At 43.8% G+C, this 27617-nt stretch overlaps 1 protein-coding gene across 1 annotated transcript; it reads left to right on the top strand.

The window, feature by feature from the left end:
- On the top strand, positions 1-27251 carry LOC311124295 (uncharacterized protein; the record flags this gene model as incomplete). The annotated part of the gene is made up of 3 exons (XM_084198463.1): positions 1-379; positions 6569-7222; positions 27178-27251. Exons 1-3 carry the CDS (start codon positions 10-12, stop codon positions 27249-27251), a joined length of 1098 nt encoding a protein of 365 aa, XP_084054589.1. The 5' UTR covers positions 1-9.
- Positions 27252-27617: the final 366 nt, after the last annotated feature.

The raw sequence follows: 27617 nt of genomic DNA on the forward strand, positions 1-27617 counted from the left end.
TCCCCGACCATGAGCTCACTAAGCTACTCTCTTCCTGCTAAAGAAGAGGAGGTCTGCTGGACGGAGAAAGAAGCTCTAGTGAAAGAGGAGGAGGAAGAGGAGGATGTTACAATACAAAAACAAGTAGAGGGTGAGGCTGTTACCGTGAAAGAGGAGGAGGATGTTACAGTGAAAGAAGAGGAAGACGCGTTCAGAGTGAAAGAGGAGGAGGATGTTACAGTGAAAGAAGAGGAAGACGCGTTCAGAGTGAAAGAGGAGGAGGATGTTACAGTGAAAGAAGAGATAGAGGAGGATGCAGTTTTTGGAGTGAAGAAGGAGGGAGAGATTACTGTCACGTTGAAAGATGAAGAGGAGGAGATAGGAGATCTGATTAACACCAGTAAGTACCGCCTTAATGTGTTTTTCACTTTGGATATTTGGAGTTCGCTCGTCAATTCAATGGAGAGAGATGAAAGAGGAGGAGGAGGAGATGACTGTCACATCGAAAAAGGAGGAGGAAGAAGAGGAGGAAACTGGATATCTGGTTCCGGTTTCCCAAAGGCATCTTAAGGCATCCAATGGTTCTAATGATGAACTTAGCAGTAAGATGCTTTTGAGAAACCGGGCCCTGATTAACACTAGTAAGTACTGTCTTAAAAACAGAGGCACAAACTCTGCAGTTGTTGAACTGATGTGTGGTGTTAAAGGGGGGATCTGCAGTTGCTACATCCATATTTGGACTTTTATATTATTTATATATATCCATTGATTCTTGAAGAATATAACACATGCCTCATGAGCTTAGTTCAACTGTCGTACCCCATCAGATCCCAAAATAAGCTTTTTCTACTCCAATGTTTAGAAACAGTGTAAATGTAAACCAACACTGTATAGCCTCAACATGGTTAAAACTATAATATTGATGTCATGGATGGTCCGACCTTGCATCCATAGGTCTGTCTATGATTTTGAGAGTAGTTACATTTCTCCAGTCCCATCCACCATCTTATTACCAAAACAGTGGTGGAATGACAGCTTTGTTATTGTTTGAACTGCAGATTGGTTGATTGATTGATGTGTGGCTTTTTTTAAAGGGGCAACCTAGGTTTTAAACAGCAGCAAAATTGGGGGCTGGAGAAATGTAACCACTCTCAAATTCATAGAGAAAGCTATTGTAGCAACCTTAACCCAAAACCTAGCGACCTCATCAAGAAGTTCAGACATCTTGGTATAACAGTTATAAGGTGTTGGCTTGACAGTCTCTGGACCCAGGTTTGAGTCCAGCTCAGGGCTACCCCCCGGAATTCACTACACTGTGAATACAAGGACTGGCCATCCATAAGGTCAAAATCACAGTTTTAACCTGGTTTTGAAGATATACAGTGTTTGTTTACAACCAGTGGCATTATACAAGCTTATGCTTTGGTTTCTGATGGGGAAATACATTTGAGGCATTTATAAGTTATATTCTTCAAGAATCAATGGCTATATAGTATATGGGTTTTTCTATAACTGCCAGTGAGGATTTCCTTGCATTTATGGCAGTGTAGTTCCCTTAAGAGTCAGTCAACTTTGGTAAAACATACTATGGGGAGTCGTGACTTAGGTTGAAGGATCTAAACGGACACCTGAAAAGGCCAATGAAATCCGCGCCTCGCTGGAAGCCCCACCTTCCACAGGTGATGAGCGTTAGGCTCGGATTCATTCCTTCAATTATTCCGCTCTTTACCTCGTTGTGAACAGGAACGATTCATGCTACAGGTGTAGACCTTACTTACAAGCTACCTGCCGGAATACATAGTGCCAACTGTAAAGTTTGGTGGAGGAGGAATAATGGTCTGGGGCTGTTTTCATGGTTCATGCTCCTTAGTTCCAGTGAAGGGAAATCTTAATGCTACAGCATACAAATTCAAATCTAATTGTATTTGTCACGTGCGCCAAATAGACCTTACCGTGAAATTCTTACTTACAAGCCCTTAACCAACAGTGCAGTTAAATAAAGTCAATAAAATATTTACTAAATAAACTAAAGTAAAAAGTAACACAATAAAATAACAATAACGAGGCTATATATAGGGGGTACCGGTACCGAGGTAATGTGCCGGGGTACAGGTTAGTCCAGGTAATAATGAGGCTATATACAGGGGGTACTGGTACCGAGGTAATGGGCTGGGATACAGGTTAGTCCAGGTAATAATGAGGCTATATACAGGGGGTACCGGTACCGAGGTAATGTGCCGGGGTACAGGTTGGTCCAGGTAATAATGAGGCTATATACAGGGGGTACCGGTACCGAAGTAATGGGCTGGGGTACAGGTTAGTCCAGGTAATAATGAGGCTATATACAGGGGGTACCGGTACAGAGGTAATGTGCCGGGGTACAGGTTAGTCCAGGTAATAATGAGGCTATATACAGGGGGTACCGGTACCGAGTCAATGGGCTGGGGTACAGGTTAGTCCAGGTAATAATGAGGCTATATACAGGGGGTACCGGTACCGAGGTAATGGGCTGGGATACAGGTTAGTCCAGGTTATAATGAGGCTATATACAGGGGGTACCGGTACCGAGGTAATGGGCTGGGATACAGGTTAGTCCAGGTTATAATGAGGCTATATACAGTGGGTACCGGTACCGAGGTAATGGGCTGGGATACAGGTTAGTTGAGGTAATTTGTACATGTACAGTACCAGTCAAAAGTTTGGACACTCCTACTCATTCCAGGGTTTTTCTTAATTTTTTACTATTTTCTACATTGTAGAATAATAGTGAAAACATCAAAACTATGAAATAACACATATGGAGTCATGTAGTAACCAAAAAAGTGTTAAACAAATCAAAATATACAGTGGTGTGAAAAAGTGTTTGCCCCCTTCCTGATTTCTTATTTGTTTGCATGTTTGTCACACTTAAATGTTTCAGATCATCAAACAAATTTAAATATTAGTCAAAGATAACACAAGTAAACACAAAATGCAGTTTTGAAATGAAGGTTGTTATTATTAAGGGAAAACTAAATCCAAACCTACATGGCCCTGTGTGAAAAAGTGTTTGCCCCCCCCCCCCCCGTTATAACACAACTCAACTGTGGTTTATCACACCTGAGTTCAATTCCTCTAGCCACACCCAGGCCTGATTACTGCCACACCTGTTCTCAATCAAGGAATCACTTAAATAGGACCTGCCTGACAACGTGAAGTAGACCAAAAGATCCATCAGTCTGGAAAAGGTTATAAAGCCATTTCTAAAGCTTTGGGACTCCAGCGAACCACAGTGAGAGCCATTATCCACAAATGGCGAAAACATGGAACAGTGGTGAACCTTCCCAGGAGTGGCCGGCCGACCAAAATTACCCCAAGAGCACAGCAACGACTCATCCAAGAGGTCACAAAAGACCTCACAACAACATCCAAAGAGCTGCAGGCCTCACTTGCCTCAGTTAAGGTCAGTGTTCATGACTCCACCACAAGAAAGAGACTGGGCAGAAATGGCCTGCATGGCAGAGTTCCAAGACGAAAACTACTGCTGAGCAAAAATAACATTAAGGCTCGTCTCATTTTTGCCAGAAAACATCTTGATGATCCCCCAAGACCTTTGGGAAAATACTCTGTGGACTGACGAGACAAAAGTTGAACTTTTTGGAAGGTGTGTGTCCTATTACATCTGGCGTAAAAGTAACACTGCATTTCAGATATGGCAATATAGAAGCAAACCGGATGGACATCATGAAAATGATCGGAGAGGTTGAGAGTAGAAGAAGTTCAGGAGCAAAAACAAAAAAAAATTATAATATATATAATATAATTATTGTAAAATTGACTGTGTCCATAAGGGGTAGATCGTAAGTATAGGCTGGAAGTAGAGGCCTGGGCATTGTTGTTCACTAATTTACCCCAAGTAGGGAAATGATGGTGGGGTTGAAAAGTAATAAAGGGGAGTATATATATAAAAATAAAAAATAAACATGGGGGATTGGAAGTGATGCAGACAATTACATTGATAGAAGATACAATCTATCTGCAATATTAAGCTGATTCCCCCCCCCCCCCCTCTGCATTTCAGAAAAATAACATCATACCAACAATAAAATATGGTGGTGGTAGTGTGATGGTCCGGGCCTGTTTTTCTGCTTCAGGACCTGGAAGACTTGCTGTGATAAATGGAACCGTGAATTCTGCTGTCTACCAAAAAATCCTGTCCGTCCATGTGTTCGTGACCTCAAGCTGAAGCGAACTTGGGTTCTGCAGCAGGACAATGATCCAAAACACACCAGCAAGTCCACCTCTGAATGGCTGAAGAAAAACAAAATGAAGACTTTGGAGTGGCCTAGTCAAAGTCCTGACCTGAATCCTATTGAGATGCTGTGGCATGACCTTTAAGAAGGCAGTTCATGCTCGAAAACCCTCCAATGTGGCTGAATTGGATTTTGTTTTCCCTTAATAATAACAACCTTCATTTCAAAACTGCATTTTGTGTTTTACTTGTGTTATCTTTGACTAATATTTAAATTCGTTAGATCTTAAACATTTAAGTGTGGCAAACAAATAAGAAATCAGGAAGAGGGCAAATACTTTTTTCACACCACTGTATTTTATATTTGAGATTCTTCAAAGTAGCCACCCTTTGCCTTGATGACAGCTTTGCACACTCTTGGCATTCTCTCAACCAGCTTCATGAGGTAGTCACCTGGAATGCATTTTCAATTAACAGGTGTGCCTTCTTAAGTTAATATGTGGCATTTTTTTCCTTCTTAATGCGTTTGAGCCAATCAGTTGTGTTGTGACATGGTAGGGTTGGTATACAGAAGATAGCCCTATTTGGTAAAAGACCAAGTCCATGTTATGGCAAGAACAGCTCAAATAAGCAAAGAGAAACGACAGTCCATCATAACTTTAAGACATGAAGGTCAGTCAATCCGGAAAATTTCAAGAACTTTGAAAGTTTCTTCAAGTGCAGTCGCAAAAACCATCAAGTGCTATGATGAAACTGGCTCTCATGAGGACCGCCACAGGAATGGAAGACCCAGAGTTAGCTCTGCTGCAGAGGATAAGTTCATTAGAGTTACCAGTCTCAGAAATTGCAGCCCAAATAAAGACTTCACAGATTTCAAGTCACAGACGTATCTCAACATCAACTGTTCAGAGGGGACTGGGTAAATCAGGCCTTCATGGTTGAATTGCTGCAAAGAAACAACTACTGAAGGACACCAATAAGAAGAAGAGATCTGCTTGGGCCAAGAAACACGAGCAATGGACATTAGACCGGTGGAAATTGAGATTTTTGGTTCCAACCGCCGTGTCTTTGTGCGACGCGATGTGGGTGAACGGATGATCTCCGCGTGTGTAGTTCCCACCGTGAAGCATGGAGGAGGAGGTGTGGTGATGTGGGGGTGCTGTGATGGTGACACTGTATGTGATTTATTTAGAATTCAAGGCACACTTAACCAGCATGGCTACCACAGCATTCTGCAGTGATACGCCATCCCATCTGGTTTGGGCTTAGTGGGACTATCATTTGTTTTTCAACAGGACAATGACCCAACACACCTCCAGGCTGTGTAAGGGCTATTTTACCAAGGATGGAGTGCTGCATCAGATGACCTGGCCTCCACAATCCCCCGACCTCAACCCAATTGAGATGGTTTGGGATGAGTTGAACCGCAGAGTGAAGGAAAAGCAGCCAACAAGTGCTCAGCATATGTGGGAACTCCTTCAAGACTGTTGGAAAAGCATTCCAGATGAAGCTGCTTGAGAGAATGCCAAGAGTGTGCAAAGCTGTCATCAAGGCAAAGCGTGGCTATTTGAAGAATCTCAAATATAAAATATATTTTGATTAGTTTAACACTATTTTATTATTATTATTATTATTTTGGTCACTACATGATTCCATGTGTGTTATTTCATAGTTTTGATGTCTTCACTATTGTCCTACAATGTAGAAAATAGTAAAAATAAAGAACAACCCTTGAATGAGTAGTTGTGTCCAAACTTTTGATTGGTACTGTATGTTATTGTTAGGTGAAGTTATGGGCCAGTTTGGCATACACTTAGTGTGCAAAGGTAGCCAAAGAGCATTTTACGACACAGAGCTTAATGTGAGTTTCCTTGAGTAGCACTCCCGATCTTGCTCTGATAATGTGTGGTAATATTCAGAATACATTGTGAAAAACTAAAATCTTTGCTCACCATTTTTGCTCCATGCAGATGTACTACATCCATAACTAGCGATTTCTGCATTAGCATGGAGGAGTTTCTGCAGCCGAATTGTGTTGCATAGCAACAAACGGCAAACACAGAAAGGGTCCTATATTGGAGAGTAAAAGTCTTCTGGCACTCTGCTTAGGATTTTACCAACTTTAATAACTTATTTCGAGCCTAGAATCATCGATGTTACTACTAATCTGAAAACAAGACAAAAGATGACTATTGTTGCTCACTTGACTGTCTTAAGACAATTGTCAAATAATTAAAGATGTCAGTTGTTGTACAATTTCATGGGTACGCTCTGGGTATCACCTTTTACCTCAAATAAACAGTGTATTTCTGCTGTTGTGGTTCTTTAACCATCTGTCTGACTTTGTCGTTCACACAGGAGACAGACGTGGCTATCGTGGATCCTCTGGGGAGCCTCAACAACATGATGCTGACGAGGCAGAAAGGTCTCTCTCCAGATCAGAACACCTTAAGAAAAACCATCTGAGACCCACTGGGAAGAAATCTCACTGCTGCTCTGACTGTGGGAAACGTTGCAAGTCTTCATCAGAACTTAAAATACACCAGCGAGTACACACAGGAGAGAAACCTTATAGCTGTGATCAATGTGGGAGGAGTTATACTCGGTCAAGCTCCCTGATAGTGCACCAGAGAACACACACAGGAGAGAAACCTTATAGCTGTGATCAATGTGGGAGGAGTTTTATTCGGTCAACCTCCCTGATAGTGCACCAGAGAACACACACAGGAGAGAAACCTTACGACTGCTCTGACTGCAGAAAGACTTTTGTTAATTTAATAGATTTAAAATCACACCAGAGAACACACACAGGAGAGAAATCACCATATAGGTGTACTCAATGTGGGAAGAGTTTTACTCGGCCAAACACCCTGATAGTGCACCAGAGAACACACACAGGAGAGAAATCACCTTATAGTTGTACTCAATGTGGGAAGAGTTTTACTCGGTCAACCTCCCTGATAGTGCATCAGAGAACACACACAGGAGAGAAACCTTATAGCTGTACTCAATGTAGGAAGAGTTTTACTCAGTCAAGCGCGCTGATAGTACATCTGAGAACACACACAGGAGTGAAACCTTACGACTGCTCTGACTGTGGAAAGACTTTTGTTAGGTTAAGAAATTTAAAAACACACCAGAGAACACACACAGGAGAGAAATCACCATATAGTTGTACTCAATGTGGGAAGAATTTTACTTGGTCAAGCTCCCTGATAGTGCACCAGAGAACACACACAGGAGAGAAACCTTATAGCTGTACTCAATGTGGGAAGAGTTTTGTTGCATCTTGCGATCTGACGAAACACCAGAGAACACACAGGAGAGAAACCTTATAGCTGTACTCAATGTGGGAAGAGTGTTACTCGGTAAAAGTTATCTCCCATTTCCATGTGTTTTTTTAGTTGTGTTAGTTTCAACAGCAGGTACAACCTGATCTCCCCCATAATCGATATCAGTGACTTATTGTTGATGCTTGTGCAGTTTATAAGGTGTGTAGATAGTTTGTGTAGATAGTACATTTGTGTAGATAGTACAGTTTAGGTTTAGGTTTTCAATATATCACAAACTGTTTTTGCATATTGGTTATTGATTTGGACATGTTAAAACTGTGTTTTGACATTGAGGTTTCCCACGTAGCAAAATGTCATTGAAAAGACATTGAAAAGAAGACTATGCCTGATGTCCAATATAAACTCAGCAAAAAAAGAAACGTCCCCTTTTCAGGACCCTGTCTTTCAAAGATAATTTGTAAAAATCCAAATAACTTCACAGATCTTCATTGTAAAGGGTTTAAACACTGTTTCCCATGCTTGTTCAATGAACCATAAATAATTAATGAACATGCACCTGTGGAACGGTCGTTAAGACTTACAGATGGTAGGCAATTAAGGTCACAGTTATGAAAACTTAGGACACTAAAGAGGCCTTTCTATTGACTCTGGAAAACACCAAAAGAAAGATGCCCGAGGTCCCTGCTCATCTGCGTGAACGTGCATTATGCATGCTGCAAGGAGGCATCCTCCCTCATGTGGTACCCTTCCTGCAGGCTCATCCTGACATGACAATGCCACCAGCCTTACTGCTCATTCTGTGCGTGATTTCCTGCAAGACAGGAATGTCAGTGTTCTGTCATGGCCAGTGAAGAACCCGGATCTCAATCCCATTGAGCACGTCTGGGACCTGTTGGATCGGAGGGTGAGGGCTAGGGCAATTCCCCCCAGAAATGTCCGGGAACTTGTATGTGCCTTGGTGGAAGAGTGGGGTAACATCTCACAGCAAGAACTGGCAAATCTGGTGCAGTCCATGAGGAGGAGATGCACTGCAGTACTTAATGCAGCTGGTGGCCACACCAGATACTGACTGTTACTTTTGATTTTGACCCCCCCCAGGGACACATTATTTGTGTGTGGAACTTGTTCAGTTTATGTCTCAGTTGTTGAATCTTGTTATGTTCATACAAATATTTACACATGTTAAGTTTGCTGAAAATAAACGCAGTTGACAGTGAGAGGACTTTTTTTGTTGCTGAGTTTACATTCGGTTTTAGTTGAAAATATGTATTTTCAGGTCGTTTTTTTCAACGACTTGAAAACAACTTAATTTCAACGTACTTGCAGCTTACACATGGATGCAGTATAATAAATTGGTCTATAATCAGTTTTATTAACAATCTTACATCACTCCAGTATTTCTTTACAACATTCAAGTGCTACTTGTCTTTATTCCACTACTGAAGAAGCATGACTCAAATAACCTACTCATATTTCAAACATCCAGCCTGACAAAATATACATTTTAAATTATTCAATGCCTCACCATTAAGTGAATTATTGCCAATACATATTAACAAAGGGGTGTACATTCTGTTTTGATATTTTATATTTACAATTCATGCAACATTTAGTAATCATAATTTATGCAACGAACTGACCATTTTGGGGTACAATTATATTGACATTGTTGCACTGCTTGTAGAATATCAGGGTTCATTCTCAGATGTGCCAACCCAAATGTACTAGAGCATGACATTGGGGACTCGGCCCCGATCCAACAACATGCCTATCGAGTGAACCCTGAAAAGAGAGAGAAGCTCTGCAGTGAGGTGTAAAGTTACTGAGGATATTGCAGGAGTTTCCTCTTGAAATCAGACATGTCCGTGGTAAGGACAACTTGGTTGCTGATTGTCTCAAGGGTGGGCAGTCAAAAGGATTTGTGTTTTGCATTTAGCCAGTGCGTTGTCATGGATCACAATTTATTTTGACTGCACGTTTTTCTGTATTGGAGATTAGTTTTGTTTGGGCTCGTTCCAATGGGACGAGAGTTCTAGAAGCTAGTGAGTTTTAGGAAGACCAGAGTTCTAGAAGCTAATGAGTTTTAGGAAGACCAGAGTTCTAGAAGCTAGTGAGTTTTAGGAAGACCAGAGTTCTAGAAGCTAATGAGTTTTAGGAAGACCAGAGTTCTAGAAGCTAATGAGTTTTAGGAAGACGAGAGTTCTAGAAGCTAGTGACTTTTAGGAAGACCAGAGTTCTAGAAGCTAATGAGTTTTAGGAAGACGAGAGTTCTAGAAGCTAGTGAGTTTTAGGAAGACCAGAGTTCTAGAAGCTAGTGAGTTTTAGGAAGACCAGAGTTCTAGAAGCTAGTGAGTTTTAGAAGCTAGTGAGTTTTAGGAAGACCAGAGTTCTAGAAGCTAGTGAGTTTTAGGAAGACCAGAGTTCTAGAAGCTAGTGAGTTTTAGGAAGACCAGAGTTCTAGAAGCTAGTGAGTTTTAGCAAGACGAGAGTTATAGAAACTAGTGAGTTTTAGGTCAGTAACTTATAACCATTGGAACCACCCCAGACCTTTCATGCATGTCTTAAAGCACCTAAGTATTAGATTTACTGCCAGGTCTGATTTTCTCTTTGGTTTTGAGCCCACGGCAAGAAGGCACCAGAGCCTATTGTGGTAACAGGTTCACACTAGATAACACAACCACACAGTGCATGAAAAACATGAGGTGTGGCTAACGTTATCTAGCTTGAGTTAGCTTCCGAGCTAGCATACAAACTCGGTAGCACAGAGTAGATTCTCCATATGACGTTGAGAAATAGTGCATTGTGGGTAGTTTAGAAGATATCCGGAAATAAGTTAATAAATATGAAATAACGCAAAAACATAACTGTTTGAACTTAATAGGTAACCAGATCGTGACTACAACTAAGTTCCTAAGTCTTTAACCACACTGTGTTGTTACATTCGTGAGTAAAAACTCATGCTTCCTACCCTTTAACTTTTTGTCTGAAAATAAAATCTACATTTTACTCAACTTCGTTACCCACTCCAGTCAGCAGATGGCGATGTGGGACTTTAAGGCTATGCTGCTAGTGTGACGTATAATCTAGTGGACGGGACGCTTCTTTCAACAGCAGCAACAGTTAGTCAGACACCTCGGTAGCTTGCTAGACAAAATAGCCCAACCAATAAAGCTCTTTAGACGCTTTAGTGTATATTAGCCACTGTGTTTTAAACCTACTTCTGTCGTCTAGTTAGTTATCCCATTTAATTTCATATTTACGGTGTTGTTGTTATTGGTCAGCTAGCTGGCTGGTTAAGTTAGCACTAGCCTAGCTAGCTAACATCCCCGACCATGAGTTCACTAAGCTACTCTCCTCCTGCTAAAGAAGAGGAGGTCTGCTGGACGGAGAAAGAAGCTCTAGTGAAAGAGGAGGAGGAAGAGGAGGATGTTATAATACAAAAACAAGTAGAGGGTGAAGCTGTTACCGTGAAAGAAGAAGAGAAAGACGTTACAGTGAAAGAAGAGGAAGACGCGTTCAGAGTGAAAGAGGAGGAGGATGTTACAGTGAAAGAGGAGGAAGACGCGTTCAGAGTGAAAGAGGAGGAGGATGTTACAGTGAAAGAAGAGGAAGACGCGTTCAGAGTGAAAGAGGAGGAGGATGTTACAGTGAAAGAAGAGGAAGACGCGTTCAGAGTGAAAGAGGAGGAGGATGTTACAGTGAAAGAAGAGGAAGACGCGTTCAGAGTGAAAGAGGAGGAGGATGTTACAGTGAAAGAAGAGGAAGACGCGTTCAGAGTGAAAGAGGAGGAGGATGTTACAGTGAAAGAAGAGGAGGCTCCCGTTTTTGGAGTGAAAGAGGAGGAGGGGGAGATGACTGTCACATCGAAAAAGGAGGAGGAAGAAGAGGAGGAAACTGGATATCTGGTTCCGGTTTCCCAAAGGCATCTTAAGGCATCCAATGGTTCTAATGATGAACTTAGCAGTAAGATACTTTTGAGAAACCGAGCCCCGATTAACACTAGTAAGTACTGTCTTAAAAACAGAGACACAAACTCTGCAGTTGTTGAACTGATGTGTGGTGTTAAAGGGGGAATCTGCAGTTGCTACATCCATATTTGGACTTTTACATTATTTATATATATCCATTGATTCTTGAAGAATATAACACATGCCTCATGAGCTTAGTTCAACTGTCGTACCCCATCAGAACCTAAAATAAGCTTTTTTTACTCCAATGTTTAGAAACAATGTAAATGTAAACCAACACTGTAGATTGGTTGATTGATGTGTGGCTTTTTTAAAAGGACAACCTAGGATTTAAACAGCAACAAAATGGCTGCCCTTAGACTTGGTTTGGTAAACAGCTGAGGGATGGGGGCTGGAGAAATGTAACCACTCTCAAATTCATAGAGAAAGCTATTGTAACAACCTTAACCCAAAACCTAGCGATCTCATCAAGAAGTTCAGACATCTTGGTATAACAGTTATAAGGTGTTGGCTTGACAGTCTCTGGACCCAGGTTTGAGTCCAGCTCAGGGCTACCCCTGGAATTCACTACACTATGAATACAAGGACTGGCCATCCATAAGGTCAAAATCACAGTTTTTACCAAATTGAGACTAAACAGTGTTTGTTTCCAAACAGTGGCGTTATATGAGCTCATGTTTTGGTTTCTGATGGGGTAAGACAGTTGAAACATTTGAGGCATTTAAAAGTTATATTCTTCAGGAATCAATGGCTATACAGTTTATGGGTCTTTCTATATCTGCCAGTGAGGCTTTCCTGTGGGGGTCAAATTGTTGGAGCTGTTGATAAGTCATTGGATAATATTCTGCAAATGTATTTTCATTTTTATTAGGGCTGACCCAAGTCGACTGGTCGATTGTTTGGTCGATAGGCTGTTTTGTCTACAGAGATTTTTTTAGACTGAGATTTTTTCAGTCGAGCAGTTGCAAATACACTATATATACAAATGTATGTGGACACCCCTTCAAATTAGTCGATTCAGCTGTTTCAGCCACAACCGTTGCTGACAGGTGTATAAAATCGAGCACACAGCCATTCAATTTCCATAGACAAACATTGGCAGTAGAATGGCCTTACTGAAGCGCTCAGTGACTTTAAACGTAGCACCGTCATAGGATGCCACCTTTCCAACAAGTCAGTTCGTCAAATTTCTGCCCTGCCAGAGCTGCCCCGGTCAACTGTAAGTGCTGTTATTGTGAAGTGTAAATGTCTAGGAGCAACAACGGCTGAACCGCGAAGTGGTAGGCCACACAAGCTCACAGAACGGGCCCGCCGAGTGCTGAAGCGCGTTCCAAACTGCCTCTGGAAGCAACGTCAGCAGAATAACTGTTAGTCGGGAGCTTCATGAAATGGGTTTCCATGGCCGAGCAGCCGCACACAAGCCCCAGATCACCAAGCGCAATGCCAAGTGTCGGCTGGAGTGGTGTAAAGCTCGCTGCCATTGGACTCTGGAGCAGTAGAAAGGCGTTCTCTGGAGTGATCAATCCGACGGACGAATCTGGGTTTAGCGGACGCCCGGAGAACACTACTTGCCCCAATGCATAGTGCCAACTGTAATGTTTGGTGGAGGAGGAATAATGGCCTGGGGCTATTATTCATGGTTCGGTCCCCTTAGTTCCAGTGAATGGAAATCTTAACGCTACAGCATACAGTGACATTCTAGACGATTCTGTGCTTCCAACTTTGTGGCAACAGTTTGGGGAAGGCCCTTTCCTGTTTCAGCATGACAATGCCCCTGTGCGTAAAGCGAAGTCCAAACAGAAATGGTTTATCGAGATCGGTGTGGAAGAACTTGACTTGCCTGCACAGAGCCCTGACCTCAACCCCATCGAACACCTTTGGGATGAATTCGAAGGCCGACTGCGAGCCAGGCCTAATCGCACAACGTCAGTGCCCGACCTCACTAAAGCTCTTGTGGCTGAATGGAAGCAAGTCCCCGCAGCAATGTTCCAACATCTAGTGGAAAGCCTTCCTAGAAGAGTGGAGGCTGTTATAGCAGCAAAGGGGGGACCAACTCCATATTAATGCCTCTGCTTGAAACATGTAGTAGGTATTACAGACGCGGTCAGGGAGACGTTTTAAAATGTCAGTGAAGACTCTTGCCAGCTGGTCAGTGCATGCTCTGAGTACGCGTCCTGGTAATCTGTCTGTGAAGATTAACCTGTTTAACCCCTTGGAGTCAATTGACGCAAATTTGCTTCAATCTAAGTAATTTAAGTAATCCATAGTACGACCATCTTAAAACAATTCCATATGTCAGTTTAGACCCCCTCCCCCAACGGCTTAGATTTACAGGGGTTAAAGGTCATACTCACATCGGCTAAGGAGAGAGTGATCATACAGTCGTCCGGAACAGCTGGTGCACAAGACTTTGTGGAGGCCACGGAGATGGCACAGTCCATCGCTCTAAGACATGTGATACATAAATTGTATATGGTTATATTATGTACAAATAATGATGCAACACTAATAAATCTAATATTATTTTTTAACAAATGTACTTTCTCCGGCTTTGGATACTGTCGCTGTCCGCGGTTCTGAATGTAATTATATGCACAAGCACAAAACACCACATCTGTAATTTTTGTCCCGTCTGAATCTGCCCTGTCAGTCATTTTTACATGGCAGGAGAGGAACAATTCAAGCCAGAATAACCTACTGTTTTTTGGCAAACTCCAAGGTCCTCTGGTAATACTAGTCCCGTGTGAATCGACATCCCTGTGTTTTGAGAGAAATGAGTTTGACAGGTGTTGCTCACGGTTTGATCAAGGAAAACAATAACTGATTTGATCAATTTAACGAAGTGCTGCTCATAGCCTACATATGAAGGGCCTGCAAGTATCAACTTTCACAGTGGATGATTTTGTTCATATGTTTTGTGTGTATTAATATTTCTAGCCTACAATCATCGATGTTACTACTAATGTGAAAACAAGACAAAATATTACTATTATTGCTCACTTGACTGTCTTAAGACAATTGTCAAATAATTTAACAGATGTCAATTGTTGTACAGCTTCATGGGTACGCTCTGGGCATCACCTTTTACCTCAAATAAACAGTATTTCTGCTGTTGTGGCCCTTTAACCATCTGTCTGACTTTGTCGTTCACACAGAAGAGAGACGTGACTATCGTGGATCCTCTGGGGAGCCTCAACAACATCATGAAGCTGAGGAGTCAGAGAAGAGTCCCTCCAGATCAGAACACCTCAAGAAACACCAGTGGAAACCCACAGGGAAGAAATCTCACTGCTGCTCTGACTGTGGGAAGATATTCAACTCTTCAGCAGACTTTAAAAGACATATGAGAATCCATACAGGAGAGAAACCTTATAGCTGTAATCAATGCGGGAAGAGTTTTACTCACTCAAGCTGCCTGATAGTACATCAGAGAACACACACAGGAGAGAAACCTTATAGCTGTGATCAATGCGGGAAGAGTTTTACTCAATCAAGCTGCCTGATAGTACATCAGAGAACACACACAGGAGAGAAACCTTATAGCTGTGATCAATGCAGGAAGAGTTTTACTCAATCAAGCTGCCTGATAGTACATCAGAGAACACACACAGGAGAGAAACCTTATAGCTGTGATCAATGTGGGAAGAGTTTTAGTGATTCAAGCAACCTGATGACACATTTGAGAACGCACACTGGAGAGAAATCTTATAGCTGTGATCAATGTGGGAAGAGTTTTGGTCAATCAAGCAACCTGATGGTACATTTGAGAACACACACTAGAGAGAAATCTTATAGCTGTGATCAATGTGGGAAGAGTTTTAGTCAATCAAGCAACCTGATGGCACATTTGAGAACACACACTGGAGAGAAGCCTTATAGCTGTGATCAATGTGGGAAGAGTTTTAGTCAATCAAGCAACCTGATGACACATTTGAGAACACACACTAGAGAGAAATCTTATAGCTGTGATCAATGTGGCAAGAGATACGCTGGTAAAAGAACTCTGATTAAACATCAGAAAGTACATACATGAAGGAGTTGTTTCATGATATCAATTAAATAATGTCACAATGTTTTAACATTGTTGTATGAGTATTTTAATGAATTTCACAATGTAGAACCATTTACATTTTACATTTTTAGTCATTTAGCAGACGCTCTTATCCAGAGCAACTTACAAGTGCATACATTATTTTTTTATTTTTCATACTGGCGCCCCGTGAGAATCGAACCCACAACCCTGGCGTTGCAAACGCCATGCTCTACCAACTGAGCTACATCCCTGCTGGCCATTCCCTCCCCTACCCTGGACGACGCTGGGCCAATTGTGCGCCGCCCCAACCGTTTTCCCCCTGTTCTATTGATTTCAGCGTGATATGGATATTAGCCTCATCAGGGGGAAAATCCAGGCTCTGAAATGAGTTGTGTTACACTTACCACGTTGGCGACCCACTTGAATCAAAATGCAACACTTCTAAATGTAGCTAGCTGTTTTCTACAAATTGTCCTCTGACCAGTGATGTACACATTATTCCCAGATTCCGTGTGGTTTTTGAGCTGTTAGTTTTAACAGGACGTGCAACCTCATCTCCCCCCTCTCCTGCAATTGATTTCAACGTGATATCGATATGAGTGATGACAAATAAGTGTTGCGTTTCTCTTCGTTTTGGGGACCGCTAAATTTAAATACATCACTCCAAAATGTAGCTGACTGTCTTCTGCAGGTTGTCCTCTAACCAGTGAAGTAAAAGATATCGCCCGTTTCCATGTGTATTTTTTTGTTGTGTTAGTTTCAACAGCACGTACAACCTGATTTTCCCCCCTAATCGATATTAGTGATTTATTGCCACTTGTCAAAACAACAGTGTTTTTGGTGCTTGTGCAGTTAATAAGGTGGTTGTTTAAAAAAATACAAGTATTATGATTACTATTGTGGAACATGTTTGTGTAGATAGTACATGTTATGTTTAGGTTTTCCATTTATCACAAACTATTTCTGCATATTGGTTATTGATTTGGACATGTTAAAACTGTGTTTTGACATTGGGCAGTATCCCACCTTGGAAAATATAGTTGAAAAATTGTTGAAAAGAAGACTATGCTCGAGGTCCAATCTACGTTTGGTTTTGGTTGAAAGTTAAAGTTAAAAATATTAATTTTTTAGGTCGTTGTTTCAACGATTTGAAAACAACTTAATTTCAACGTACTTGCAGCCTATAAACATGAACGCAGGATAAAACATGCGTCTATGAACTGTTTTATTAACAATCTTACATCACTCCAGTATTTCTTTACAACATTCAAGTGCTAATTGTCTTTATTCCACTGCTGAAGAAGCATGACTCAAATCACCTACTCATATTTCAAACATCCAGCCTGACAAAATATACATTTTTAATTATTCCATGCCTCCCTATTGGAAATGAATTATTGCCAATACATATTAACAAAGGGGTGTACATTCGGTTTTGATATTTCATAATATTTCCATTTCATGTAACATTTAGTAATCATAATAATTTATGTGATTAACTGATTTTTTTTGTTGCACAATTATATTGTTTATAAACAGTGTAGTAAAACCAGCTTATATTTTGGGCTGGATATTACATCATATTCTTACTGTTTTAACCAATGTTATTTCCTTAGATGCTCTTTAGTCTTTCAGCTTTTATTGATATTCTTTAGTTTTTTATCCACTGTTTGTTGTCTAGTAAATATTTCAGTTTTTATTTTCATAGCTTTTATTCATTTCTTCCTGTGAATTGCGTTGCATTTCATGTCTGAAATGTGCTATATAAATAAACTATACTGAACAAAAATATAAACGCAACAACGTAAAGTGTTGGTCCCATGTTTCATGAGCTGAAATAAAAGATCCCAGAAATGTTCCATACTCACAAAAAGCTTATTTCTCTCAAATGTTGTTCACATCCCTGTTAGTGAGCATTTCTCCTCCTTTGCCATAATAATCCATCCACTTCACAGCTGTGGCATATCAAGAAGCTGATTAAACAGCATGATCATTACACAGGTGCACCTTGTGCTAGGCACAATAAAAGGCCACTTTAAAATATGCAGTTTTATCACACAATGCAATGCCACAGATTTCTAGAGTTTTGAAGAAGCATGTAATTGGCGTGCTGACTGCAGGAATGTCCACCAGAGTTGTTGCCAGAGAATTGAATGTTAATTTCTCTACCATAAGCCGCCTCCAACGTTGTTTTAGAGAATTTGGCCGTACGTCCAACCGGCCTCACAACTGCAGAGCACGTGTATGGCGTCGTGTGGGTGAGCGGTTTGCTGATGTCAACAGAATGCCCCATGGTGGGGTTATGGTATGGGCAGGCATAAGCTACGGACACAAATGCATTTTACCGATGGCAATTTAAATGCCAAAGATACCGTGACGAGATCCTGATCCTTTTTTTTGCGCCGCCTCATGGGTCTCACAGTCACGGCAGGCTGTGACACCGCCTGGGATCGTACCCGGGTCTGTAGTGACGCCTCAAGCACTGCGACACAGTGCCTTAGACCGCTACACCACTTGGGAGGCCTGGGTAAATCTACAGTCCAGAATTCTCATCAGTAACTAACTTTTGGATTACTGATACTCAGTAACGTAATCTGATTACTTTCAGTTACTTTACACTGCTAACCCTAATGCCTAACCCTAACATGAAATAACCCTAACCTTAACCACACTGCTAACCCTAATGCCTAACCCTAACATTAAATAATCCTAACCTTAACCACACTGCTAACCCTAATGCCTAACCCTAACATTAAATAACCCTAACCTTAACCACACTGCTAACCCTAATGCCTAACCCTAACTGTCAAGGCGTGCTGAAGGTGGGTGTGGTGTAGGAATCAAGCGCAGGACGCAGAGGCTCAGTCCAAAGGCTTAGTGCAATATATATATTATATATACAATAGAAGCACCATAAGCCCGAAGGCAAAATACAAGACCCACACAGGCGACAAAAACAAATGACGCACAAACATGTGCAAACAACCCTCTCCAAACACTGGAGGGAAAATGTAGCTCCAAACACGAAACAGATGCTTCTTCTCAGGACTTTAAAGGGCCCCACAAACCGCCGACCCAGCTTCCGGCAGGGCAGGCGGAGGGGCAGGTTTCTGGTAGAGAGCCAGACTCGATCTCCGGGTGCGTACACCGGCCCCTCACTGCGGTGGAGATCGGCGCTCGCCTTGTGACGAAGGACGGCCCGCTGCAGGTGGACGGGGGCAGCGTTCCACGTCTCTTCCGAGCGCCTCATCCAATCATCCACCGCAGGGGCCTCGATCTGGCTCTGCTGCCAAGGTGCCAGAACCGGCTGGTAACCTAACACACATTGGAAGGGGGTTAGGTTAGTAGAGGAGTGGCGGAGAGAGTTCTGGGCCATCTCGGCCCAGGGAATGTACCGTGCCCACTCCTCCGGCCGGTCCTGGCAATACGACCTCAGAAACCTACCCACATCCTGGTTGACACGTTCTACCTGCCCGTTACTCTCCGGGTGGTACCCTGAGGTAAGGCTAACCGAGACCCCCAAACGCTCCATGAACGCTCTCCAAACACGAGAGGTAAACTGGGAACCTCGATCAGACACTATATCCTCGGGTACCCCGTAATGCCGGAAGACATGGGTAAAGAGGGCCTCAGCGGTCTGTAGGGCAGTAGGAAGACCCGACATAGGGAGAAGACGACAGGCCTTAGAGAACCGGTCCACAACGACCAGGATGGTGGTATTCCCCTGAGAGAGGGGAAGGTCTGTCACAAAATCCACCGAGAGGTGGGACCATGGTCGTTGTGGAACGGGCAGGGGTTGTAACTTACCCCTGGGCAGATGTCGGGGCGCCTTACACTGGGCACACACCGAGCAGGAGGAGACATAAACCCTCACATCCCTAGCCAAAGTGGGCCACCAGTATTTAGTGCTAAGGCAATGCACCGTCCAGCCGATACCCGGATGTCCAGAGGAGGGTGACGTGTGAGCCCAGTAAATGAGTCGATCCCGGATCTCGCGCGGAACGTACTTCCGACCCTCAGGACACTGTGGAGGGCTGGGGTCGGTACGCAACGCTCGCTCGATTTCGGCATTGACCTCCCACACCACCGGTGCCACAAGGCAAGACTCCGGTAGTATGGGAGTGGGCTCAACGGACCTCTCCTCCGTGTCATACCGCCGGGACAGCGCATCTGCCTTACCATTCTGGGACCCAGGGATGTACGTGATTTTAAATACGAACCTGGTGAGAAACATACTCCATCGAGCCTGGCGAGGGTTCAGTCTCCTCGCTGCCCGGATGTAATCCAGGTTCCGATGGGTCAGTCAAAATGAGGAAAGTGTGTTGAGCACCCTCAAGCCAATGCCTCCATACCTTAAGGGCTTGAACTACAGCTAACAGCTCCCTGTCCCCAACGTCATAGTTACGCTCCGCCGGGCTGAGCTTCTTAGAGTAAAAAGCACAGGGGCGGAGTTTAGGTGGCGTGCCGGACCGTTGAGAGAGAACGGCCCCTATACCAGCCTCAGACGCGTCTACCTCGACCTGAAAGGGTAATGCGGGATCCGGATGCGCCAGCACCGGAGCCGACGTAAACAGGTCCTTCAGTCTCCTAAAGGCCCTGTCCGCATCGGCCGACCACTGCAGGCGCACCGGACCCCCTTCAGAAGGGACGTGATGGGAGCTGCCACCTGTCCAAAACCCCGGATAAACCTCCGGTAGTAATTCGCAAAGCCCAAAAACTGCTGCACCTCTTTTACAGTAGTTGGGGTTTGCCAATTACGCACAGCGGACACACGATCCACCTCCATTCTCACCCCTGACGCGGACAACCGATAACCCAAAAAGGAGACCGACTCCTGGAAAAACAGACATTTCTCTGCCTTGACATATAGGTCGTGCTCCAACAGCCTCCTCAATACACGACGCACCAGGGTTATATGCTCGGCTCGGGTAGACGAGTACACCAGAATGTCATCAATGTACACGACCACCCCTTGTCCCTGCATATCCCGGAAAATGTTATCTACGAAGGATTGGAAGACTGAAGGAGCATTCATCAACCCATATGGCATGACGAGATATTCGAAATGACCTGACGTGGTACTAAATGCTGTCTTCCATTCGTCACCCTCCCTAATGCGCACCAAGTTATACGCGCTCCTGAGATCCAGTTTTGTGAAAAACCGCGCTCCATGCAATGACTCCGTCATGGTCGCAATCAGAGGGAGTGGATAACTGTATTTCACAGTAATCTGATTGAGACCACGGTAATCAATGCACGGGCGCAACCCTCCATCTTTCTTTTTCACAAAAAAGAAGCTCGAGGAGGCGGGAGAAGTGGAGGGCCGAATGTATCCCTGTCTCAAAGATTCGGCTATATAAATCTCCATAGCTTTTCTCTCCTCTTGAGACAAAGGATACACATGGCTCCGTGGGAGCGCTGCTCCTGCCTGGAGATCAATCGCACAATCCCCCTGTCTATGAGGAGGCAACTAAGTCGCCCTAGTCTTGCTAAAAACGAGTGCTAAATCCCCATATTCAGGCGGAATGTGCAGTGCGGGCACTTGGTTTGGACTTTCCACCGAAGTCGCCCCCACGGAAACACCCAGACATCGCCCCTCGCACTGAGCAGACCACCCATCGAGAGCCCTCTGTTGCCACGAAATAGCAGGGTTATGGGTGCTTAACCAGGGAATCCCCAGCACCACTGGGTACGCAGGAGAGTCGATCAGATACAACTGTATAGTCTCCTCATGACCCCCCTGCGCACACATCCGAAGTGGCGCTGTGATCTCCCTGATCAACCCCGACCCCAACGGCCGGCTGTCTAAGGCATGAACGGGAAAAGGTTTGTCAACAGGTAGGAGAGGGATCCCTAACTCAAAACAAAACTTACGATCAACAAAATTCCCAGCTGCGCCTGAATCTACTAGCGCCTTATGCTGGGAATGAGGTGCAACCTGTGGAAAACAAACAGGTATACAAAAGTGTGCAACAGAAAGCTCTGGGTAAGTGGGACGTCTACTCACCTGGGAGGCCCCCCCCCAGTGCGTGGCCTGTTGCCGTTACTCCCGGAGAACCCTCCCCAGCACCTGGCCGTAGTGTGCCCTCCACGACCGCACTTGGTGCAGGAGACAGGCCCCCTCGGGCTCTTCCTACTCCGTTCTCTAGCGCCGGCACCCCCGAGCTCCATAGGGCTCGGCTCGGAGGTGCCGGAGGGCGGAATGGACGGACTCCCCTCGGGACGTCCACGGGTGGCCAGCAGGGTGTCCAGACGGATGGACATATCGACCAACTGGTCGAAGGTAAGATGGGTATCCCTGCAGGCCAACTCACGTTGAACGTCCTCTCGTAAGCTACATCGAAAATGGTCGATGAGAGCCCGTTCATTCCACCCTGCATCCGCCGCTAGAGTCCGGTTCTCTAGAGCGAACACCTGAGCGCTCCTCCTCCCCTGTCTCAAATGGACTAGCCGCTCCCCCGCCGCTTTGCCCTCTGGTGGATGGTCGAACACGGCCTTGAAGCGGCGGGAGAACTCGGCGTAGGTGATGGTGTTGGTGTCCATCCTCCTCCACTCGGCGTTAGCCCACTCCAACGCCTTGCCCGTGAGACATGAGATGAGGGCGGAAACGCTCTCGTATCCCGAGGGCACCGGGTGTACAGTGGCCAGGTAGAGCTCCACCTGCAGGAGGAACCCCTGACACCCGGCAGCTGTTCCGTCATACGCCCTCGGGAGCGAGAGCCGAATCCCCCTGGGTTCCGAACCTGGGACTGGTGGACCGACCGATGGGATGGACAGGGTAGGTGGAGGTGTGGGTATCCTGCTGGCCTCCCATCGGTGCATGATGTTGATTACCTCCTGTAGAGCGGTCTCCAGTTGTCGGATCTGGTCCTCTTGCCCACGGAGATGCTCCTCGAGCGACACAGGCGTCACTGCCGATCCTGCTGATTCCATTACGAGGTGTGTGATTCTGTCAAGGCGTGCTGAAGGTGGGTGTGGTGTAGGAATCAAGCGCAGGACGCAGAGGCTCAGTCCAAAGGCTTAGTGCAATATATATATTATATATACAATAGAAGCACCATAAGCCCGAAGGCAAAATACAAGACGCACACAGGCGACAAAAACAAATGACGCACAAACATGTGCAAACAACCCTCTCCAAACACTGGAGGGAAAATGTAACTCCAAACACGAAACAGATGCTCAATCACACACAACGACAAGCACACACAATGAGAACTAAATAGGACACTAACGAGGACTAACAAGACACAGGTGTACAACATCCAGACAAAACCAAATGAACATGAAACATAGATCGGTGGCAGCTAGTACTCCGGGGACGACGACCGCCGAAGCCTGCCCGAACCAGGAGGAGGAGCAGTCTCGGCCGAAACCGTGACACTAACATTAAATAACCCTAACCTTACATTTGTGTTTTCATGTAAAATTGACAGTATAGCCAATGTTGACTGCAGCTGGCCCATCTAGCAGAAATCCCTCAGTTCTGCCTCCAGGACAAGACTCATCACAACGTCACGTCAACCTGCTTAAGAGGCATTAGAAGAAGACACATTTAATATTACCAATTGAACATCTATTGCAGGATAAGTCAATGTTAGAGGTTATGTAGCTGGCCATAAATGGATGTTGCATTTAACTTTATGAGTTTGTTATGTAGGCATCTTCTAACCCATTGCTTTCTACTATAGATAATAATATGATTAGGTTATATCTTTAGGCCTACAGAAAAAAACAGTCTGTCGGATTTCCAGTCTTCAAGAACAGGAGTTGGAATTATGGAAGTATAGATTAGACAAATTGTTTCTCCTGAGCATAACTCAAAAACGAAGGATTGAATAGCCCCATTCTGTTGCTTATGATGTTGTTGTCATGGAGGACTGATTGGGCTCATTGTTTCCAGTTGAAAAATAAATGCTGCTCCCCATTCAGAGGACCTTATAAATACTACGTAACCTCCAAGATCCTACAAGACCTCCAAGATCCTACAAGACCTCCAAGATCCTACAAGACCTCCAAGATCCTACAAGGCCTCCAAGATCCTACAAGACCACCAAGACTCACCAGATTTCCCCACCATTGATTTCTCTACCCTTGACTAGTCCCCCTAACAGAAATTGGAAACCAGAACAGTTGAGTAAGGAAAATGGCATACTGACAATAGTAAAGAGCACAAGAAAAAGACAGAGAAGAGAAACAGACAGGATTGGAATGTATATTATTGCACAAGCAGGAACCACAACTGAAGTACAGAAAGGGATCGCTATTAAAGTACGAGGGTCAAATGATTATTGGAACCAGCACAAGGATTATGGGGAAATTGCGTTGGGTAACTGTGACCTCAGGATAATAAAAGGAACGACAGGTGGATCATGGGTAACTGTGACCTCAGGATAATAAAAGGAACGACAGGTGGATCATGGGTAACTGTGACCTCAGTATAATAAAAGGAACGACAGGTGGATCATGGGTAACTGTGACCTCAGGATAATAAAAGGAACGACAGGTGGATCATGGGTAACTGTGACCTCAGTATAATAAAAGGAACGACAGGTGGATCATGTGTAACTGTGACCTCAGGATAATAAAAGGAACGACAGGTGGATCATGGGTAACTGTGACCTCAGGATAATAAAAGGAACAACAGGTGGATCATGGGTAACTGTGACCTCAGGATAGTAAAAGGAATGACAGGTGGATCATGGGTAACTGTGACCTCAGGATAATAAAAGGAACGACAGGTGGATCATGGGTAACTGTGACCTCAGGATAATAAAAGGAACGACAGGTGGATCATGGGTAACTGTGACCTCAGGATAATAAAAGGAACGACAGGTGGATCATGGGTAACTGTGACCTCAGGATAGTAAAAGGAACGACAGGTGGATCATGGGTAACTGTGACCTCAGGATAGTAAAAGGAACAACAGGTGGATCATGGGTAACTGTGACCTCAGGATAATAAAAGGAACGACAGGTGGATCATGGGTAACTGTGACCTCAGGATAGTAAAAGGAACGACAGGTGGATCATGGGTAACTGTGACCTCAGGATAATAAAAGGAATGACAGGTGGATCATGGGTAACTGTGACCTCCGGATAATACAAGGAACGACAGGTGGATCATGGGTAACTGTGACCTCAGGATAATAAATGGAACGACAGGTGGATCATGGGTAACTGTGACCTCAGGATAATAAAAGGAACGACAGGTGGATCATGGGTAACTGTGACCTCAGGATAATAAAAGGAACGACAGGTGGATCATAGACATAAGAATAACAGCCCAAGACTTAGATAAACAATTTGATGTAGTACTTACAAGTACTACGTTTCCAGGGGGCAGTGTTGCCGAAGTATTCCTTGGGAAAGTTCACTAAACCCCTTACATGTTAGAGCCCCAGCAGAAGCAGAAGGAAGAGAATGGAAGGAGGAGCTAAACAATGACTGGTATAGATGGCCACAATATACTACATTACAATGACTGGTATAGACGGCCACAATATACTACATTACAATGACTGGTATAGACGGCCACAATATACTACATTACAATGACTGGTATAGACGGCCACAATATACTACATTACAATGACTGGTATAGACGGGCACAATATACTACATTACAATGATTGGTATAGACGGCCACAATATACTACATTACAATGACTGGTATAGACGGGGACAATATACTACATTACAATGATTGGTATAGACGGCCACAATATACTACATTACAATGACTGGTATAGACGGGCACAATATACTACATTACAATGACTGGTATAGACGGGCACAATATACTACATTACAATGACTGGTATAGACGGGCCCAATATACTACATTACAATGACTGGTATAGACGGGCACAATATACTACATTACAATGATTGGTATAGACGGCCACAATATACTACATTACAATGACTGGTATAGACGGGGACAATATACTACATTACAATGAAAGAAAACTGTCTAATCTGCACTTCATCTCCCTTTTTAAAATAATTAACAGTAGTACCAAATCCCCACAGCTACCAGGACTGGGCTACGTTTAAATCATAACTTCTGTCGTCTAAGGGACTCGGAAAGACCGTATTGCCCAGCAGAATGTTTGTCATATTTTAGGAAATCCTAAATATGAACAATTTTATAATCAACCAGGATGGGGAGAGAAGTGTAAGCGATTAGACGTTAGAATAGGAACCAGGAAAAGGGAAGCACCAGAGAAATATCAAACAGACTATGAGCGGAAATATGAGTGTTACAACAAAACAATCGGGTTATATAATTTGGGAGAATTCAAGGGAGAATGTGAAACAACATGACACCTAGATACAGATAGCTTTTGGAATGCAGACACCCCTCAAATAAAAATGGATCAGGCAGCAGGGTCAAGTACTGGGGTAATAGTTATCCCGGAAGGATGCGGAAATCAGACACTGGCATCACCACTGATCGTTCCTTATGAGGATCAGTCGGGGGGCCATTGCGAATTTCTTCTGGGTCTGTCAGGGGCCAACTAAGGACATTATGGCCAAAAGGATGGAAAGGGATCTGTGCCAGAGTACAGCTGATACAAAATGTTTTAAATAGTTGACTGGAAGGCCTTAAACGTTGATATACAAGATACTAAATTAAATAGATCAGAAAGGGCATATGAAGCTGAACCCAACGTACAGATAGGTGCTAAAGGCCAACCTAGAGGAATTCCCAATGAATTTAAAGCTAGGAGTGAGAATAAATCAGGATTTGAATCAATATTTCTTTGGATAACTCTTAATAAAAATGTGGAATGGAACAATTAAATACATTACAATCAACAGAGGTTCATAAATTATACTGACTCAGTGTAACAGTGTTGCTTCCGTCCCTCTCCTCGCCCCTACCTGGGCTCGAACCAGGGACCCTTGATACACTGTTACCCGTCGCTCCACAAAAGGCCGCGGCCCTTGCAGGGAAACAACTACTTCAAGGTCTCAGAGCGAGTGACGTCACCGATTGAAACGCTACTAGTGCGCACCGTTAACTAACTAGCCATTTCACACCAGTTACATCAGCATTGTCAGCGCTGGGAGAACAAGTACAGGGAACAAGTAGGATGACCTGGCAGAATAGACAGGCTCTGGATTGGCTCCTAGCAGAAAAAGGCGGAGTCTGTGTTATGTTGGGAAGCATGGGCTGAACTTTTAGTCCTAATAATACTGCCCCAGGAGGAATATTCTCTGAGGCAATGATCAAGCTTAAAGGATTGAGACAGGAAGTCAAGATAATACCGCCCCAGGAGGAATATTCTCTGAGGCAATGATCAAGCTTAAAGGATTGAGACAGGAAGTCAAGATAATACCTCCCCAGGAGGAATATTCTCTGAGGCAATGATCAAGCTTAAAGGATTGAGACAGGAAGTCAAGATAATACCTCCACAGGAGGAATATTCTCTGAGTCAATGATCAAGCTTAAAGGAATATTCTCTGAGGCAATGATCAAGCTTAAAGGATTGAGACAGGAAGTCAAGAATAAAGCTGGGCAGGACACGTGTGCCTGGGATTGGCTGAATTTGACATTTGGAAAACGGGGAGCAATGTTCACAAAAAATGGCAATGATAATAAGCATAGCACTGGTAGTAACGGGAATAGTCTTTTTGCTGTTTGTTGCCATTGCTGAAAACCCAGTTGATCAGAACCACGGTGAAACAAATGACTGTGAGGAGAACGACCATAAGGACCGGAACCCGAATGGGACATGAACTTGACAGAGGTGATCCCAGTTACCAGGGAAACCAGGACACTATAGATTCAGAAGTTGGTTGTTAGGGAAGTAAACAGGTTCTGCTTAGATTCAGAAGTCGGTTGTTAGGGAAGTAAACAGGTTCTGCTTAGATTCAGAAATCGGTTGTTAGGGAAGTAAACAGGTTCTGCTTAGATTCAGAAGTCGGTTGTTAGGGAAGTGAACAGGTTCTGCTTAGATTCAGAAGTCGGTTGTTAGGGAAGTAAACAGGTTCTGCTTAGATTCAGAAGTCTGTTGTTAGGGAAGTGTCCGAAATGGAGAGCAACCATTACTAGACCTTGTAAACATTAATAAATTATATTATGAGAAATAATATTAGAAATAA

Source organism: Coregonus lavaretus (assembly GCF_964263955.1).
Source record: "Coregonus lavaretus genome assembly, contig: HAP1_SCAFFOLD_69, whole genome shotgun sequence".
Classification (NCBI taxonomy): Eukaryota; Metazoa; Chordata; class Actinopteri; order Salmoniformes; family Salmonidae; genus Coregonus; species Coregonus lavaretus.